This window comes from Panicum virgatum, chromosome 3K (genome assembly GCF_016808335.1).
Source record: "Panicum virgatum strain AP13 chromosome 3K, P.virgatum_v5, whole genome shotgun sequence".
NCBI lineage: Eukaryota > Viridiplantae > Streptophyta > Magnoliopsida > Poales > Poaceae > Panicum > Panicum virgatum.
Window position 1 is genome coordinate 27,447,273 of NC_053138.1, and position 19,667 is coordinate 27,466,939.

Sequence of the window (19,667 nt, forward strand, 5' to 3'; positions counted from 1 at the left end):
TGTCGAAACTTCCGAGCAGATATGACTACTGCATATGCAATTTTCTCTAGCTCTGAGTACAGGAGCTTCGAGCCTGCAAGAGCTTCGAATACGAAGTAGACAGGTAGCTGCTTCTTCTTTCCCCCAACTTCTCTCTCGAGGACGAGCGCTGCACTGACAGCAGAGTAGGATGCTGCGATGTACAGGAGAAACACATCCTTCGGGTCAGGTGAGGTCATTTTGACCATGTTCTGGAGATGACTTTTGAATGCCCGAAGGGCTTCGCTTTGCTCGAGGCCCCACTCGAATTTGTTCGCATTGCGAAGGACCTTGAAGAATGGTAGGCTACGGTCAGCGGAGCGAGGGATGAATCTGTTTAGTGCTGCTATCCTCCCTGTGAGTTTCTGAACGTCCCTGATGGACCTGGGCTTCTCCATGTTCCAGAGAGCTTTTATTTTATCAGGATTTGCTTCGATGCCCTTTGTGGACACGAGGCATCCGAGCACTTTTCCCCTGTGAACTCCAAAGATACACTTGTTGGGGTTTAAGGATAACCCTGCTTTTCTTAGGCTGGCGAAGGTTTCAGCCAAATCTGCCACATGGTTGCTTCTTATTGAGCTAGTCACAACAATATCATCAACATAAGCCAAGACATTTCTTCTGAGTTGGTGCTCTAAAACCACCGAAGACATTCTTGAAAAAGATTGTCCTGCATTCTTCAATCCTTCGGGCATTCTTACAAAAGAGTAGGTGTCGAAGGGTGTTATGAAGCTTGTTTTCTCTTCATCTTCTTTTCTCATCCATATCTGATGGTATCCGGAAAAGCAATCCAGCAGAGACATCAGTTGACTGTTTGCCGCATCATCAACAACTCTGTCGATTCTTGGCAGCGGGAAGTCATCCTTCGGGCAGGCTTTATTGAGATCAGTAAAATCGATGCACATGCGTCACTTGCCATTCTTCTTTTTGACTGGCGTGGTGTTTGCCAGCCATGTTGGGTACTTGACCTCTCGAATAACATTTGCATCTAGCAGTCTCTAGACTTCGGCCTTGACTGCTGCGACTTTTTCAACTGCTATTTTGTGAAGCTTCTGCTTCTTCGGCTTGATGTTTGGGTTGATATTCAAGTGATGCTCAATGATATCTCTGTTGACACCCCGTAGGTCACTGGCGGACCATGCAAAAACATCTTGATTCTTGCGGAGGAACTCGAGAAGCTCTTTTTCTTCCTCGGGTTCGAGGGTTGCATTAATAGTTATCATTTTGTCGGGTAGATGCACGTCAAGGGGGACCTTCTTGACTTCGCAGTCTTCTTCGAAGGTTGCTTTCTCGTTGTTTCTGTGCTGCTCTTAGAAGGTAACGGACTTGGATTCAGTCCGAAGGTTGTGGACATTTTTTTGGCCTGGGTGTATCCCCGCTCTATGTCTCTTGCAAGCTGCTGGTCCCCGCGGACTGTGATGACCCCCGCGGGAGCTGGAATCTTCATGCACAAGTACAGTTGATGAACGATAGCTTCGAATTTGTTGATTGTCCCCCTTCCTAGGATTGCGCGGTACAGGTAGGGAATCTCTACCACATCGAAGGTGATGTGCTCTGTTCTTGCGTTGGCTGTGTCTCCGAAGGACACAGGGAGTGATAGTTTGCCGATTGCGTTCACTCTCTTTCCTCCGAATCCCATTAATGGGATATCCGAAGGCTGAAGCAGGCTTCGGTCGATGCCCATCTTGTTGAAGGTGTCAGAAAAGATGATGTCTACAGAACTGCTAGTGTCAACTAGTATTCTGCCAATCCTCCAGCCCTGAATATTTGCCTCGATGACAAGAGCATCTGTGTGTGGATAGCTGATGAGGTTGACATCTTCTTCGGAGAAGGTGATCAGAGAGTGTGACCACTGGATTCTCTTAGTTGGACCTTCGGAGACGATGCAATGGACTTGCCTGAAGTAGTCTCTGCGCTGTCTCTTGTTTTCGAAGTCCAGGGTGGAACCTCCGGAGATGGGCATGATCATCCCGAAGGTTGGTAGCGCTGCGGGTTGGCTATTTGTGGTTTGGTTTTATTGTTTTGGTGGGTGGATTGGGGGTGGTGGTAGCTGCTCTTGTGTTGGCTGAGCTTGGGTGGTGTGTTGATTGGGTAGCGTTTGAGGGTTTGGCTGCGGCTGCCAGTTGTGGTTGTAGTTGTAGTTGAACGTGGGTGGGTGGTATGCTTGGGTGAATGGGGGAGTGGAACGAACGAAGGTTGTGTGTACTATATTTGTTGAGGTTGAGTTTGTGGAGTCTGAGGCCATGTAGTATGCCCAACTAGCTTGGCTTTTTTCTCGGACTCCATTCTCTCAAGGGTCTTCTCAAGGGTTTGTTCTATGATCAGAGTCAGACCCGTGGAAGTGACAGAAGAGTTTTTTGGGCTCGCGCGAAGGTCCGCGACCTCGGCCTCTTCCTCTGCCGCGACCTCTGCCCCGTGCTCCGGACAAAGGTTGCTTGTCATTTGTGTGTTGAGGTTTCGACTCTGGTGGTATCATAAAGGGATCAAAGGTTAGCTGTTCCTCATCATCTTGTGAGGGTTCCACAATTAAAATGAGTTGCTGAGCTAGCTGCTTCTCATGCTGCCATGTTTGCTGATTGTATTTTTCTGCCTGATGCATAATTCTTTTTTGCTCTACCCTTCTGCGGTGGTCGGTATCTGACTTCGCGTACTTCTCTGCTTCTATATAGAGCTCCTCCAGGGTCTTCTGGGGCCCTTTTGTGAGATGAGAAGCAAGCTGGCCAGGTAGGAGACTTTCGATGCATTTTTCAATCGCATCTTTCTCTGGGAAGTTTGGGATTTGAGCCTTCTTCTGAACGAACCTCTAGAAATAATCATAGCGAGGCTCGCGGTCGTGCTGTGGGCACTTGAAGTCTTTCACAGTGTTGGTATTTAGCCTTCTGAAACCCTAAAAGTCCTGGAGGAGCCTTCCTTTCAGCTGGTACCAGTTATTGATTGATTGTTGGGGAAGGTATGAGTACTAGTTGACCACAGAACCTTCGTAAGCCATGACGAAGGACTTGGCCATGGTTGAGTCGTCACCTCCGGCCGAAGCAATGATTGCTTCGTAAGCCATGAGGAACTGGGTTGGATCAGTTGTAGCATTGTACTTGGGGGGGCTGTGTGGGCTTGTAGCCGAGCGGCCATGAAGTTCGCTGCAGAGTGACTGAGAGTGGCAAGGTCGGGTCAAATGGAAGGTTGACCGGTGGTGGCCTTCGGTCTTCATTGTGAGCGAAGGTTGTCTGGTGGATGATGCGGTTTTCTTGTTGGGCAGAACCTCGGGCATTTCTTGGTACGTGCTCTGCAAATTCTCAACTTCTGCCTCCATTTCTGCTAGTTTGCGCCTGACCTCGGCTAGCTTGTTTGCCTGGTCCAGTGCCCTCTTTTGGTGGCGAGCTGAACTTCGATGTTTCTTTTCTTCATTTCAAGGGCCTTGAGCTTGAGTGCTGCTTCTGTGAGCTTCACGGATTGGGTTTGATGAGCTTCGGTGTTTTCGTTGTTTTCAATCGGATCTCCATGAAGAACAGCTTCGGTGGTGATGTCTTCAATTCGTGGGTTGGCTTCTTCATGCTGCGGTGGAGAGCCGTCGAGGACAGGGCCAGGCTGAGTGGAGTTGCTAGTAATGCCGGTGGGGGCTTTCCTCTTCGCTGGGGCCATCGAAGGTTGTTTTTCGAGCTGGGACGGTGGGCGCCGCTGTTGGGATCTTTGCTTCTTAGATGTCCAAACAGAGAGCATGAACAATACGTAAATGATAATGAAAGTAGGTACTTAATTCTCCAGTAATAACCAGAAAATTCCACCCTTTACACAGTGAAAAGGAGGGGCTATTTATATCCCTAGCCCTCGGCCAGATATCCCTAAATTGCCCCTCTCCAACTCATGTACAGCTCACTTACAGCCGGTTTCGGGGTAAAATTACAAGGTGAGAGGTGCACAAATCCGACCTTCTCACGTATTCACGTTTTACACGCACACCTGTTTCAAAACGAAGGTCCCGAAGTCCTTCGCCTGGCTTGTTCTCGGCGCTTGATAACCTTCGGGCTTCGGGGTCCTTCGGAGGTCATGGTCCTGAAGGTTCTGTTTTCGAGCGATCAGTCGTCACCTTCGTCCCCGAAGGCGATCCCCTTGGTCCTGAAGGTCCTGATCTCCAAGCCTGTGCTTTTGAGTGACCAACACCTTCGCATCCGAAGGTGGGCTCTCTGGCGTGGGGCGATCTCGCAAGCGACGGTCGCCCTTCGGGTGTGCTCGCCTTCCTTCGTTGGAGCCCTGCAAACGAGTCAGGGAGCGTCTCCGAGAGTGGGATCGACCTCCGGGAGTCTATCCGAAGGTCCAATACCCAACAATATATTAAAATATAGAAATGCCAACTTTACCCTCACGTGCGGATATTCTAATCTTTTCACGGTCTGCTCTGCTAGTTCCTCTACGTTGATTTTAATTTTAATCCAAATTAAGGGACGGGCACGTCCTTTCAAACCTCTATGGACTATGGTAAATGGTAGTATGCACTAGGCACTTTTTTTCGTTTGAAACGAACTCATGTAAATATGCTCACCTCAGTTATACCGACAATTTGAAAGAGACACATTAGATTCGAATATCTTTAGACCGTGACATTCAGTTATAAGTCTGAGTCTGATCAAGTGGCATCCAGAGAGGGGGGGGGGGATAAGATGCTGGACGCGAAGAGCGTTTGATCACCTACCCCCCCTCCTCCAGTTCCGATCTACTTCCGCTTCTCCTGAGCACACAGCACAAACAGAGCAGAGGGCGCTGATGGCGATGGCGGCGGCGCTGCGGGTGGCGGCCGCGGACGCGGTGGTGACGTTCCTGTGGGTGCTGTGCGTCTCCACGCTGGGGGCCTCGACGGCGGCGGTGACGTCCTACCTGAAGCTGCAGGGGGTCCAGTACGCGCTGCTGGTCACCGTCTCCCTCCTCTCCGCCCTGCTCTTCGTCTTCAACATCCTCTGCGACCTCCTCGGCGGCGCCAGCTTCAACCCCACCGGCGTCGCGGCCTTCTACGCCGCCGGAGTCACCAGCCCCTCCCTCTTCGCCGTCGCGCTCCGGTTCCCTGCGCAGGTGGGGCTCTACTTGAATTTGGATTCAGTCCAATTCCAGGGATTCAGAAAAATTTCTTCTTCGGAGATTGATGCGGGCTGCTAACTGAACTGAATCAGGCCGCCGGCGCTGTGGGCGGCGCTCTTGCCATCTCGGAGCTGATGCCAGCGCAGTACAAGCACATGCTCGGGGGGCCCTCGCTCAAGGTGGATCCCCACACCGGCGCAGTCGCCGAATTAGTGCTCACTTTCGTCATCACCATGGCTGTGCTCTGGATCATCGTCAAGGGCCCCCGCAACCCCATCATCAAGACATGGATGCTCTCCATCTCCACCGTTTGCCTCGTCCTCTCCGGGGCAGCCTACACTGGCCCGTCCATGAATCCCGCCAATGTTAGTCTCTTCCCTTTTTTTCTCTCTCCCTATTTTGCTTCTACTGTTTGGCAGACTAGTTCGTTACTCTGTTACTTTCCACTCAATTAGTAGTTTCTTCACTCACCATATTTACAACGATCAAATTTCAACACCCAACTAGAAAATAGCGGCAGCGGTTTGGTTTGGCCTGCCACAGGGACCTTTAGCTTTAGGAGCTTGATTGTATGTTTGATAAATATTTGTAGGAGTTGATGACTTTCAAGAATGTTACATCATGTGGGTAGTCTGAGCTATACCATTCTTTAATGCGATAGGTGAATTTATACCATTATGTTGAGGTATACTTTGCCCACTGTACATGTGCGGGTGTCGTATTTACAAAGATCCCACAGATAGATATACAAGAGATCACATAGTTAGATGGACCTAGAACCCTGTTGTAGGAGCAAGCTGAAAATCTATACTAACTGTAAATCAGGGGAAGAGGCCTCCCATGCATTACATACTGAACATATAAATTGGAAGTGTGATAATAAATTAGAAACAACAGTTTGTATGGTCTGCTCATTTAGACTGTGTTCTGTCCTTGCTGCTCATTTGCTATATCCCTCATAAAGCTGAAGAAAAGTGAAGTGTATCTTGCTTCAAGTCAACATCCAGAACAAAGAACTGCTATTGAAAGCTCAAATATCTTTTCTAACATGGAAATCAATTATTTCTTTTGCTGGCAAGTCTTCTATCATAGTCATGACACATTGAATGATGGAAAATCAATTATCTGAATGAAATGATTTCAGTTGTCTGGGTACTGTGTTTAAATAAACAGTTAGTTACTATGTACGCATGATTAACTATTTCTAAAGTAGCTAAGAAATTCATAAGTATTAAACTGAAGCAAATCTCTTTATTATATGTCACAGTTTAGTCCTCTTAAGCTCACGTCTAGACCGGTTTCTGTATTTTCTTTCTCTTCCATAATAATGTTGCACATTGAAATTGTTTTTTTTTCTATCCATGAAATCTCCATCCAATGATATTCACAGCACCTAGAGACAGACACACATAATTGACTTTGGTGGTATATAGAACTGCAGCAGTTGGGGAAATAATTGAACAAAATGACCAGCATGTTACAATAACAAGAAAAACGTGAATACAATTATTTGATCATCAAATCACCATACTTAGTCTTTTGAAGCATCTTCTTGTCTTTTTGACTGAAGCACCTGTATGAAAAAGTTTGCATGTCGACAACACAGTGTTGCGATGGTTTTTTTTTATTAACAGTTCCCAACTAACAGAGTCAGCATGGTGATAGGAATTTAAAGAAAACACACAAATGTTGTTCCAGAAGAACTCCACAGACATATAGCCACATTCATTATGTCCATGTCTGAATTTGAGCATACATTTGCATTCTTCATTGCTGAAATTTTGCCAGTGGTCATTTGTTCTAAAGATTTTTCTTTTAGAGTGCACATAGTATAACTGGAACACTCATCTGTAAATTATAGTCACTGGGCACCGAAACAGATTGAGATGGAAAAGTGAAAATAAAACCAAATTGTAGACCACTTAAAATCTTACTACCAATTGTAATGAAAAAATTTATTCAGTTCCATCAAAATGTTATAACCACAACATGGGCATTTTATTTAATCTCTTTCTTGAATTTTTTTATGTAACCTTCAAACTAAATTCTAGATTTTAACCATGTTTGGACACCAGTGATTGGAGCATGACATAGAGCACGTACTCATCTGCCAAGGGCCTTTATTTCTGTTTTGCCAAGATCTCAAATCTCAAAAAACTTTTTTGAATCAGCCACCAGATGAATAGTTGCACATAAAACCCTGCATTCTAAAGGAGTACAACAATAAACTGTTAACATAGTTCCGGAATGATTATCTGTGTGTTGAGGTGAACAAGACAAAAGCTTATTTCCAAAGAGAAGGGTGTATGAGTAATATTGACAAAATATCTCGAAGTGTTTACTTCAAACAGAAGTGATATCTGAATTTGCTGTGAACACTGGATAAACAGGGTTTGGAACAGCTCCTTGCCGTCTTTAAGCACTTTGTAGTAAAGTAAGCATTCTAGTTTCCCTGTGTTTCTTGGACTTATGGATATTGTTCGAATATTATTCCACAGGCATTTGGTTGGGCATATGTCAACAATCGCCACAACACTTGGGAGCAGTTCTATGTGTACTGGATATGCCCCTTTATTGGTGCCGTCCTTGCTGCATGGATCTTCAGGGCTTTGTTCCTGGCACCGCCACCTAAGCCCAAGGCCAAGAAAGCATGATGAATATCACTTGGTCATGGTCTCGTGGATGCCAGATCTGGAGAAACCAACATTAGTTGCTAGAAATAGAGGAACCGAAAGAATTAGTTCCTCGTGTATTCAGTTACCTCAGTTTCCTAGAATGTTGGTTTAAATTGATTGATGTGGTAACCACGTTGCTCGTGCCATTGATAATTTTATTGTAAGGTGCCCTTTGTGATGCAACGGCATTGCCTGTTTGTTGCTACAACAGTGATATGAATAGAGGGATAAAAGTATGTAAGAGCAACTCCAGCAATAGTCCCTAAATTAGACCCTCCAAATGCTAAATGGGGGTTGCCTCTATTTTTTAGGGGCTTTCAAATTTGCTTCAACTCTAGCAATAGCCATCAATTCTAATATGTAACAAAGGGCTTCCTACAGACCCTCTAGGAATAGAGGGTGGAGAAGGGAATTTGGAGAGCTCCCCAAAATAGAGGGTATAGTAGGGGATCTGCTGGAGTGCATCTAAGGGCAGCTCCAGCGTACTTGCTAAGGAGGTGCATGGAGGAGAGAAATTAGTGGAGGAGGTGCAATATGCTGGAGCATGGGTGCTAGGCTAGCAATTTTAGGCACCCGAGGCTTCTTTGAGCTCCCGGTGCAACGAGTAAAGAATTCGTGTCAGATAGAATATTTAATACAACAGTTGGGGCAGGTGGAGCCGACGGTAGCAAAGTTGGGGAAAGTCAGTAGTAGAGATATTTTTCTACCTTGGTGGGTCCCACCTTAGTTTGAGCCTAAACAAGACTACACGTTGGAGCTTATTTACCTAACCTGACATTTTTATACGTGTCCACGCTTCAACCTTGCTAAGAAAATATACACTGGAGCTGCCCTAAACAACCCCTTATCCAAGCTTAGAGGGTTTGTTGGAGAGCATTGGTAAAGGTACAGGCAAAGCTTGCATAGGACATATCTATAGCTCAACAGTATCACACAAATATTTATCATGTGACGGTTTCCTCCTTGTTGTAGCACTGTCTAAGCTTGGCCGTTCATTAGCATGACAGTAATCAGATCGTGTCTTAAAAGGAAGAAAACAGAAATTGTTAAAATTCTAGCAAGCAACTCTGCAAGAATACATCACAGGTACAAAATTGAATTGGACTGAACAAGGCAGTTGGATGCACGTTTGGCGATAATTAGAAGTACAAGTCCTTGCACCGAACAGAATGTGCAGGATGAACTATCTATTCTTAATGGCGGCAATATATATATATATATATATATATATATATATATATATATATATATATATATATATATATATATATTCACCCACCAAACGAATAGAATAGGCGCATTCACAAATGTGTTTCAGACCAGCCAATGATTTAATTATGTGCCGACATACACCTTGTGGCCCGGTCGCCGCTCGCGTTCCCACTCCTTTAATTTGAGAAGCGCTCGACATGATCCGGCCGGTTGATGGCCTGGTCCACGTACAGTGCTGTCCAATGCAGAAGGCCACTAGCCGACCGGTTTAATTTGCAGCCAACTCAAGCACCCTTCACAATTCAAAGTGGAGACACCACTCCCCCGCTAGTGCTGGCACGATGCAATCAGTGGCTCCCAGGTGCTCACTCCATTTAGTCCTCAACGGCCATAGAATGTACATGTACCGCCTCATCAGTACTAGTATATAAGAAGCACCAGCCATGTTGGAGAGGGCAGCAGCAGCATCTAGCTAGCATAATCAAACTGAGTTTGCATTAGTGGTTAACTCGAGAGAAAATCATCAACAATGACAATGAGGCCGCTCGTTGTGCTCGGTCTGGTCCTTGTGGTCGCAGCAGGGGTGGCGCTGGACGGCGCCGACGGCGCCGGGGAGTGCGGGAGGGCCTCCGCCGACCGGGTGGCGCTGCGGCTGGCGCCGTGCATCTCGGCGGCCGACGACCCGCAGTCGACGCCGACGAGCAGCTGCTGCTCGGCCGTGCACGCCATCGGGCAGAGCCCCAGCTGCCTCTGCGCCGTCATGCTGTCCGGCACCGCCAGGGCCGCCGGGATCAAGCCGGAGGTCGCCATTACCATCCCGAAGCGCTGCAACATGGCCGATCGCCCCGTCGGCTACAAGTGCGGAGGTACGTGCGCGTATTTTAAGAATTAATAATCTAGACAAGCTCTAAACCGAATCCTAATTAATGCAGAACTGTGAACAATATTTGCGCTGTGCTCTCATCGCATGATGAATTATTGTTTGACTCCCACAGACTACACGCTGCCCTGACGACCTCGTGAGAGAGGCCGCCGCGCTGGTGATTATGAAAGAGATGGACGCCAAGGAAGGCTTTGTGTTGGAATAATCGAGTCCGCGCGAACCATGAACGTGGACGAGGGGCTCCAGCCCTATCACACTGTGACTGTGTGTGCTTCTCGTACTAGTACTGTGTGTTCAACTTCGTCTAAAATTAATAAGAATGGACGTGTTGCTTGTCAAGACCATTATTGGCCCATTAATAAAAATGGTGTTGGGTTGAAGAGGCCCATGAAACCCAAAAATATTTCTTGTTTATTTCAGTTGCTTCAATAATATTGTGTGCAATTACTGCGTGCAAAGTCATATTCTCGGTCCCGCCATCAAGGTCTCATATAACAGGAACCGTAGTACAGTTAAAATCTAGGGAAAAGTCCAATTTTCACGTTCGAACTATCGCAAAAGTTTGATTTCCAATCTTTAACTACAAAACCGGATAACATAGGCCATCTAACTGTCAAAACCGGACAAATTTGACCCTTGGGGTGGTTTTGCATTTTCTAAAAAAATTAAATAAATCTAATTAGATCTAAAAAAATCAAAACTAATTCACTTTAAATCAAAAAAATATGAAACTAGTACCAAACTTTTTCTAAAAATGTAACCTATCTATTATTGTTCCATTTGAATCTTAGTTATTAAAAATAATAGACATAACTGCAAGCAACCAAATATTATGAACATAAAAAAATTAAATCTGAATAGCTCACAAGTCATGTGACAATAGATAGGTTACATTTTTAGAAATTTTTTATACCTATTTCATAATTTTTTGACTTAAAATGAATTACTTATAAATTTTTAGTGTAAAATTGAATATTTTTAATTCTTACAAAATAAAAAATCACCTTCAAAACCACCCCAGGGGCCAAATTTGCCTGATTTTGACAGTTGGATGGCCTATGTTGTCCGGTTTCGTAGTTGAAGGCTAAAAATCGGACTTTTGCGACAGTTGGAGGGTGTAAACCGGACTTTTCCCTAAAATCTAAACTGAAGAAGCCATCACCACATACGCCTTGCCTATCATTGAAAAGAATAGTGCTGGTTAAAATCTACAATTAATCTCTATAATTTGCAAATTTGGATTGGAAAACGAGAAATATCACAATGTGTAGTAAAAACTATTTCTATCTCTATCTCTATCTTTATCTTTACTATTTCTAAAGCAAGCAATGTTTTTTGGGTCTATCAATCGGAACCCTAATCGAAATCCGGATAAATTAATCGGAATTCTAATCGGACCTTGGACAAATTAATTGAAATCCCAATCAGAACACGGACAATCAACGTCTCATACAGTTACGGTAAGACCTGTACATAAAGTGAACAAACACAAAGTTGATGGTACTATGTAGGTTTATTATATTACTCGTAGCAAACTATACTAGTCTCGAATACATGCACTACATCACTAGACATAAGGACTCAAAATTAGCATCAGCACACCTAAAAAAACGGGGGGGGGGGGGTGAACGGTCCCCACCGTTTTTCATTAAGAGGAAGCAACACGGCTTTTTCCGGCCGCGGAAAAAAACCCTGAACCCTGGCCCATGCCCGAGAGGGCCAAGCTTTGCGGCGAGCACAGCGAGGGAATTTTTTTACCCACTGGTGGAAATTCGTCACACCTGGAATTCAAACTCGCGACCTTGTGGGGGCGACTATACCTCAGCTCCTCTAACCAACCAAACTAGAGGAGCTTTGGTACCATCAGCACACCTCGTAGGAAATTCCAATATAGAAAGCCAGACAAAGAATAACATTGCAACTGTAAATAGCGGCAGAATTTGTAACATTGCAAGGACCACAGCACGTTCAAATCTTATTGATAAATTCAGGAAGACATAAACAAATGGGTGCCAGATTAGAAGCTGCAGCCAAGCAGAACGGCAATCAAGCTGATATATAGCAATGTTTAACCAGCTGCTTTGAACCAATCGATCAAGGCACTTCGAGCCATGGGCTAATGATATTAATATAAGCAACTTGTTTTCCAGTTTCAAGTAGCAATTGATTCTTACAAAAGCCATGTCTACAATTTCAGTGTGCACTTCAATCTACCTAAGAAAGAAAAAGGCATGGACAGTGCGGCTTGGACCTGAGAAAGATGCAAATGAGAACTGAAGTTCAGTCAAAGCATATACTTTTTAGAGTTTTAGAGGGCAAAGCCCTCCCGTCTTACTTAACAAAGACAGAGGTTCCAACACCCATACAAAGCATACTGGTCGCAGCCAGCAAAACCAGAGAGAACCAGGTTAACATTTCACTGAGTACAGCAAGAACTAATCCAGAAAAGGTACTAGACAACAGGCATTTCAGGCATGTCGCACCCAGAGAGAGTCTGGAGCAGGAGCAGTTAGGAAGCCCTCCTTGTTGATGTACTCCCGCAGCTCAGTCGTCACCTCCGCCGTGTCCCAGCTCCAGTTGTGTAGGCGCCAGAAATCCACCCAGACTCGCGGCATGCCTTGGCTCAACCAATAAGTCGTCCAGGCATCGCAGCCATCAACTTTAGCTTTCCTATTAAGCCAAACCGCTCGGCCTTGCTTGTCTCTGGACACAGAATTAGCCAGTTCTGTGCCAAGATCGCCACCTTCATCAACAGGATCCTGATATCCCTCCAAGACATGTTCTGAAAACAAAGTTCATTTCTCAGCTTCCACAAACCCCAAAGAACAGCCGAGGTCAGGATGTTATGCACAATAAACTTTTTCCTACTTAGCCACATATTACCAATGGATTCAAAGTTCATACCGACATAAAACCCCAAAGCACTCTGAAATGTACACCCAAATCTGTTTGGCCACTACACAATCAAAGAAGAGGTGAAAAACAGATTCCTTCTCATTGCAGAAAAGACAGGACTCATCCTCAACTTTTCTTCTTAAACTCAGATTGTCCCTAGTCAGGACCTTGTTCTTGGCTAAGAGCCAAAGAAAGAAATGGACTCTAGGGGGTATTTTCAAAGGCCACACTGCTGAGACATGGACTGGAATCACCCCCCTAAAATTAATAATCCTATACAAGGATTGAGAGTTGTAAACTCCATTAGAAGAGAACCGCCAAATTAAGGCATCTTCCTCAAAGGAGAAAATTATAGTTGAGGCCAACTGCAACACTTCCAGCCAATCATTCATTAGATTTTGGTTGACTGTACGTCTAAAGGTACATTTCAGATTAGGCCATCCCACAGCTCACAAACAGTCCCAGTTTTTTCATTAACTATTTCGTAGAGCCTCCAAAATTGAATTGCCAAGCTGGAGGTACCTAGCCAATTATCTTCCCGGAATTTAACCTTCTGCCCATTACCTATTCTCCACACGTAGCCTACCTTGGCAGCATTTGCTGCCCAGATCACACCTTTGAAGAAATTGGAAGCCTCCTGAGTGTTGGACTGAAAAATGCTGGGCTCTCTACTTCTATACTTATGGTCTATTAGCTTTTTCCAAAGCTTATTATCATCAGATTGATACCTCTTCAGCCAGGAACCTAGTAAGCAAATATTTAAATCTCTGAGATTGGGAATCCCTAGCCCCCCCCCCCCCCCCCCCCCCAAACTCTTTACACATGGAAACTGTTTCCCAGTTCACTAGATGGTACTTATGTTTTTCAGTGGTGTCATCCCAAAGGCAATTTGCCATATGAGTATTGAGCAGTTGTAAAGCCCACTTTGGGAACTTAACAAAGGACAAAAGATAGACTGGAATGCTAGCTAAATAGGTTTTTATTAAGGTCACTCGAGCAGCCGAAGAGAGCAACCTCCCCCTCCAACTAGTTAATTTCTTTAAGATCTTATCCACCAAAGGCTGAATGTCTCCCCTATTGAGTTTATCAAAGTGTAGAGGGACACCTAAGTACTTCATTGGGAAAGAACCTAAAGGGCACCCAAACAAATGAGAAATAGTGTGAGCTTCCTCAATCTCTAAATTCATTGGAACTAGCTCGCTTTTATAGAAGTCAAAGCATATACTTCGTGTTAGCTTTGTCCAAGGAGGCAAAGAGCACCCAAACAACTTCATATTTTTAGCTGTGATGTCCATGTCCTTATTGGCTAGCAGTTTTTGGAACTGCTAGCCAATAAGTTACCACAGAATTTTGTTTCTTGTGTAGTCTATCAATGTGTCAATGTCCAAGTCACAAGCTCAACAGAATTTGGATCGGTCCATGCATCCATCAGTATTCTATATCAATCCACAACGCTGCTCTGCATCAACATTGCTATTGGAGATGAACAATTTATTCAGACAGCGACTGCCCAAACCCGAGACCATCTTCTCTAGTCTCAGACGGACATACAGAGATAATAATCATACAACCCAATCAACGTTGAGGCCGGGGATTGGCGTTTGGCAAGCTAGTGGCGGCTGCTGGCATTGTCGTCGGCTAGCCGAGGCGGAAGTTGTTGCAGTTCGTCTGCCGGAACAGCAGCGAGGAGCTGAACCCGAGTCGCGACGCCTCCAGGTCGAACTCCAGCAGGTTGTCCTCCATCATGTGCCCGCCGATCACCACCGACGTCCGCGGCGCCCTGCCGCCGTCCACCACGCCGAGGCACAGCGCGCCGCCCTTGGTGGCCACCATCGAGTTCGCCCCGAACACCACCCACGACGCGGCCTCGCTCCCCAGCACCAGCTCGATGGTCGGCACCGCGGGGCCCACGCGCGTGCTCCCGACCTTGCTCCCGTCGTAGCACAGCTTGAAGGGCGCCACGGGCGCGGCGCGCGGGATCATGGCCGTCTCAGCCGCGAACGCGTCGGTGACGGCCTTGTGGATGGAGGTCTCCAGCACGGTGTAGGGCGCCACCGTGCTGAGCTTGGTCCCGCCCACGCCGCCCTTCTTGTCGATGGCCAGCAGCGTCGCGTTCAGCGGCACGGCGCGGCCGTTCACCTTGATGCCCGTCACGCCGACGAAGTACTCGTCCGACTTGTCGCCCTTGGCGGACACGCCCGCCGTGCTCACCGGGTTGACGAGGAGCGGGGTGTAGATGAGCGACGCGTTGGACAGCACGAGGCCGGGCTGGAACGCGTAGGGCGCGTCGCCGAAGACGACGACGCCCGCCGCGCCCGCCGGCGGCAGGCAGAGCGCGAACCTGCGCGAGAACCGGAACGTGGCGGCGAGCTGCGTGGGCAGCGCGAAGCGGGCGCGGCTGAGCGACGCCATCCCCGCGGCGCCCGCCGCGAGGCCCTCCGTCAGGAACGTGGACCCGCAGGTGAAGAGGAACGCCGGCGCCGTGGAGAGCGGGCCCGGCGCCGGGCGGAACGTGGTGGGCAGCGCCAGCACATCGGTGATGATGTTCCCGCCCGTGCTGACGCGCGTGACCGTGTTCCCGGGGAACCCGGCGCAGGTGTCGTTGAGGCAGGACGGGCTCGGCGCGCCAGGGCAGTCTGTGGCGCAGGCGGCGGAGCGCGAGAGGCGGCAGGGCTTGGACCCGCACGGCACGCGGCGGTAGGTGGAGGACGCGTACCCGGCGTCGCAGTCCACCCAGAGCGTGGCGCCCGCGAGGTCCAGCACCACCCGCACGGGCACCAGCGGCGTGCGCTACCGGAACGCCGCCGCGTACTGCTGCGTGGCGGCCGCGTCCTTGCTCACCGGCAGCACCACGGCGGTCGTGGGGTTGCTGCCGCCGGAGCCGGCCGCGCGGCAGGCCGACAGCGCGCAGAGCAAGAGGAGGGCGGCGAGGGGGTACCAGCAGGGAGTCGTGCCATGCTGGGCTGGGCAGCAGGACGCTGTGTCCGATGGCGATGTGAAGTTGATGCTAGCAGCTGCTGCAAGCTAGGATTTTTATAGCGGGGTGGGGATTGGAGATGGGGAGGTGGCGCCGTGGCGGGGCGCGCGCGCGTCGCCGAAATGGACTGGTCGTAATGGCTGGTCTGGTTGGTGCGCACCAGTATCTTTCCGGCTGGCGAGGCAGCGAGTCCACGGCGACCCGGCGGCCAGACTGCGCTGCACGTCTGCATGGCGCGAGTGGTTTCCCATTTTTTGTATGGGTGAGAGGCGCTTATCCTGACGCACCGACGTGGCGCCGGTTGTCGCCGCCTGTGACTTGGACTTTTTTTAGTGCTGGTGCGCTGACGAGTCGTTGTCTTGTCTTTATGGAGAACTGCGCAGATCCGGGCAAGCCACCGGCGACGGCGAGCCGGGCCAACGTGAAGCCATGGGGGGAAGCGTAGTTTTTGGAAGAAAAGGGTCGGCAGCTCGGCGTTCCCCGGCACGCGGGACACGCACCAGCTTTTGCGCACGCCGGCAGGGGATGGGGATGGGAATATTGGGGGGCCGGGGCGGGGATGTGCAGGGAACGAACTGGACCACGACCACGATGCTGCCGGTGATGGGCATCTGATTCAGGTCAGCAGGACAGCCGCGTGATGCTGGAGGAGATCAGAACATGCAAATGTTTGGGACAGCCCAGCGCACACCAAACGGGCCGGAGCTAGTTTCTACGTTGGATTGAATTGGCAAGGCCCGCATTTATCGTACCGAATTTAGCCCAGATAGAGGGGGCCCGATCTTAGGGACATCTTGCCATCTTGGGTCTCGTTAGGCTCAACTCTTTGCTTGATCTTGCTCTTCTTTTTTTTCTAATAGAAAAAACATAACTTTGCTTTATTGAAAGCAAATTGGCTCGCTGCCGGTACAAACAGATGCCCGTGACAAATGTAACACCCCAGTCCTAATAAGAGCTCTAATCATGAGCTTAATTTGCTAAGTATAGGTTTAACCTTGTCATTAGTGTTAAATAACCACGCATAGTATACTCTACTTTATCTAAGTTCGACCATGTTTTTTCTCAATGATCCGAGTCTCAAATCAAGTTTCGTCCAAAATCAAAGTTGTTGACCTTCTCTTCCTCTACAACTTCTATTTTGCACAAATTTTAAATTTCTATATCAAAGTTTGAGTTTCGGACGGTCAAACGCGAGTAAATTTCATTCAAACCGTTCACTGTTTTTCTCCTGTGCGCCACTGTGCTCGCCCCGGCGCCCATACCAGCGACTGTGGCCACTGGCGAGCTCCTCCACGCGTCGGCCATCGCGCCCCGACCTCTGCGCGAGCTCGTGCTTATCTCCTCCCAGCGCCCAACTCCGTTTTCCCCTCCCCTTCTTCTTCTTGCTCGGGCTCACGCCGAGCCAAGCCGAGCAAAGCTCGTCGCCGGCGCCCCTCCGGCCAAACCCCGCTGCCCCGCTTCAATTCCGCGCGCAGCCTCGCCCCGAACCTCCTCCACCCATCCCCGAGCTCGGCCGAGCCCTACCCCGGCCGAAACGGCCCCTCCACTGCCGTAGCCTCCGTAGCCTCCTCGCCGGACCTCCGCCCCTTCTGTCAAGCTCCTACCTCCGGCCTTCCTCCGCCCGATTGGACCACGGGGTGAGCTTTCCCGCGAGCCCCTCGTCCTCTCCGTCCTTCTCCCCGCTTTAATCCAGCACCGCCGCGCGCACGCGGCGGGGCTGCCCTACGCGGGCCTGCACGCAGCCGTCACGCGCCTCGAGGACGCTCGGCCATGCTGGTCGCGAGCGCGCCCCGCCCCTCCGCCGGCCTGGCTCGCTGCCGGCGGAACGCCGCCGTTGCCGTGCCTGGCCATGGCCAGCGCCATGGCCATGGCGAGCAGAGCACGGGGCTGGGCTGGGCCTCCCACTGGCAGGTGGGGCCCAGCTGTCAGCCCCTGTTTAGGGTTTAGGGTTTTTCTTTTATTGTTTAAATGGCTGAAAAATTTGTAAATTCATAGAAAAATCTAGAAAATACTAAAATTACAAAGTAAATTTTGTTAGGTTGCTTAAATCAAGATCTTCAGAGAAAAAATACTCATACTTATGAAATGCTAATTTTTTACCATGCTAAACTTTATTGTGTGTGTAAGCTAGTTTAATTTGTCCCTGCTGTTTTGGTGCTTTAAAAATTATGAAATTTATGCAGTGGCTTACTCTTTGCACGTGTAGTTCACTGAAAAATTTCCATGTGTAGAAGCTTTGTGTATGTTTCAAATCCTTTTATGTTCGATTTATTGTGGCTAGGGGCAAAGTAAATGCTTTCTTTTTACATTTAATGTTAATAAATTTTTCTGGCATGTTATACTAATGCATTATCATGCTGGTAAAATTTTGTTGCTATCAGGTCTGCAAGTTAAATTTTGCAAGTGTTTAGCTCCTAGCTGCAGTTTTTTTTTTGTTGTTGCTAAATGAATTCTTTTCTACAATATTTATATCCTTGCAACAATTGCTAGAATTCCGATTACTTCTTTATGTCCTGGCTTTAGGATCAGAATAGGGTGCTCTTAGATAGGTGTTGGTTCTATTTGCTTGCTAGTAAATAAAATCTCTAATGAATCATTACCAAGTTGTATTTTCTTTTAATTGCCATATTGCATCCTGAGTGCCTTGCATCTTTTCAGTGCATTGTTTTGACTGTTGCATGGCATCTTTGTCTATGTGTAGACACCGCGAATGAAGCCGTCCACAAGCTGGTCGCCGAGCCGACCCAGAAGCAGCAAACAGGGGAACCGCAAGCCGAAGAAGCCGTCGAGCCCGTTCCAGAAGAAGACGCTAACCCCGTTGACTTGCAAGGCAAGCCCCGGAGCATAACCCTAATTTTAGTATTCAATGTTTATTTAAGTATTTGTGCATTTATGTTTTAGGAGTTGTATGAAACCCTAGTATGCATGTTTTCCCTAGGTACATGTGAGTCTATACTAGTATACAGGTGTCGTTACTAAGTAGAATCTTGGTAGAAGTCGAGTGATTCCTGTCACCCGCGAGATTTAATATCTTGTTTCTTATGGCAAGTGGCACGGAAATGAAGTTTTGAGTAATGAGAAATGGAGACCGGGCGGAGAAGAGTTACTTCTGGATATGAAAAGGGATGGAAAGTAACCTCCGCCTGTATCGATTGAGGACCGTACCGTTGTTGGCAGTGTTGATCAAGTTTGAATAGTACTAACCACATGCCGGAAGTAGGAGGTAGTCGAAACCGGTAAGCTAATTACCTGATTTGTAACGATACTTTGAATCTCGACCTACTACTCTGGGAGTGGCATGATGGCGGGTGTTGGATTGTGTGTCGTCTCCGGGATCTCTGAGAGTTCTCTGTGAGGGGCCCTTCACCCGGGTATTGGCAGGTGTGATTCAGACGTCGGGGTGATAAGGGGAACGGTTGACGTGTGTGACCCGACGGGGTTTAAGCTGTCGTGTGAGTTAGGTCCACCTTGCAAGGTTAAATCGGATCGATTCGCCGTCTCTCTCAGTTAAGAGAACCTTTGTCACTTTGTCACACGTAGTAAAGATTTGAGATGAGAATGGAAAATGAGCATATGTTTTGTGGTGGTGGTTTTTCTAAAAAGATAATGTGATCAACCATGTGTGCTTAGCTGGTTAGACAAATCTAGAGGTTAATTATTAAACTATGCGAGGCTAAAATATTGAAAGTAATGACACAACACTAGTAGCCTTTTTAACAAGATAAACTCCAGAGCCAAAAAGCTTTGCATGTCTAGCTAATGGGCTAAGTATACCATAGCCGGGTAAGTCTTGCTGAGTATTAATATACTCAGAGTTGTTGTTGTAACTCATCTGAGCAGGTTGTGTTCCCGCTGACTTCGAGGAGGTCTATGTGTCCTGGATTGGACAACCGCTTCCTACTGGGTGGACTGTCGAGTAAGTCCCGTCTTCCCCGTGAAGCTC

The 19,667-nt window shown here is 47.9% G+C and overlaps 2 protein-coding genes and 1 pseudogene across 2 annotated transcripts; 2 read left to right on the forward strand and 1 right to left on the reverse strand.

Annotated features, from left to right (window-relative positions):
• Nucleotides 1-4,647: 4,647 nt before the first annotated feature.
• On the forward strand, nt 4,648-8,009 carry LOC120698767 (aquaporin SIP1-2-like). Its single transcript, XM_039982497.1, has 3 exons — nt 4,648-5,076; nt 5,175-5,447; nt 7,581-8,009. The coding sequence occupies exons 1-3, from the start codon at nt 4,774-4,776 to the stop codon at nt 7,734-7,736; spliced, it is 732 nt and encodes a 243-aa protein (XP_039838431.1). The 5' UTR covers nt 4,648-4,773; the 3' UTR covers nt 7,737-8,009.
• Nucleotides 8,010-9,404: 1,395 nt separating this feature from the next.
• Nucleotides 9,405-10,266, forward strand: LOC120698768 (non-specific lipid-transfer protein 3-like). Its single transcript, XM_039982498.1, has 2 exons — nt 9,405-9,835; nt 9,965-10,266. The coding sequence occupies exons 1-2, from the start codon at nt 9,499-9,501 to the stop codon at nt 9,979-9,981; spliced, it is 354 nt and encodes a 117-aa protein (XP_039838432.1). The 5' UTR covers nt 9,405-9,498; the 3' UTR covers nt 9,982-10,266.
• A 3,884-nt stretch (nt 10,267-14,150) lies between these two features.
• LOC120698769 lies at nt 14,151-15,719 on the reverse strand (annotated as a pseudogene).
• Between the last annotated feature and the right edge of the window lie 3,948 nt (nt 15,720-19,667).

Excerpts from the sequence above, each read along its gene's own strand:
- LOC120698767 (XM_039982497.1), top strand. The coding sequence starts at position 4,774 with ATGGCGATGGCGGCGGCGCTGCGGGTGGCGGCCGCGGACGCGGTGGTG. Across the intron at positions 5,077-5,174 it reads CGCTCCGGTTCCCTGCGCAG|GCCGCCGGCGCTGTGGGCGG; the intron begins GTGGGGCTCTAC and ends GAACTGAATCAG. Across the intron at positions 5,448-7,580 it reads CGTCCATGAATCCCGCCAAT|GCATTTGGTTGGGCATATGT; the intron begins GTTAGTCTCTTC and ends ATTATTCCACAG.
- LOC120698768 (XM_039982498.1), top strand. The coding sequence starts at position 9,499 with ATGACAATGAGGCCGCTCGTTGTGCTCGGTCTGGTCCTTGTGGTCGCA.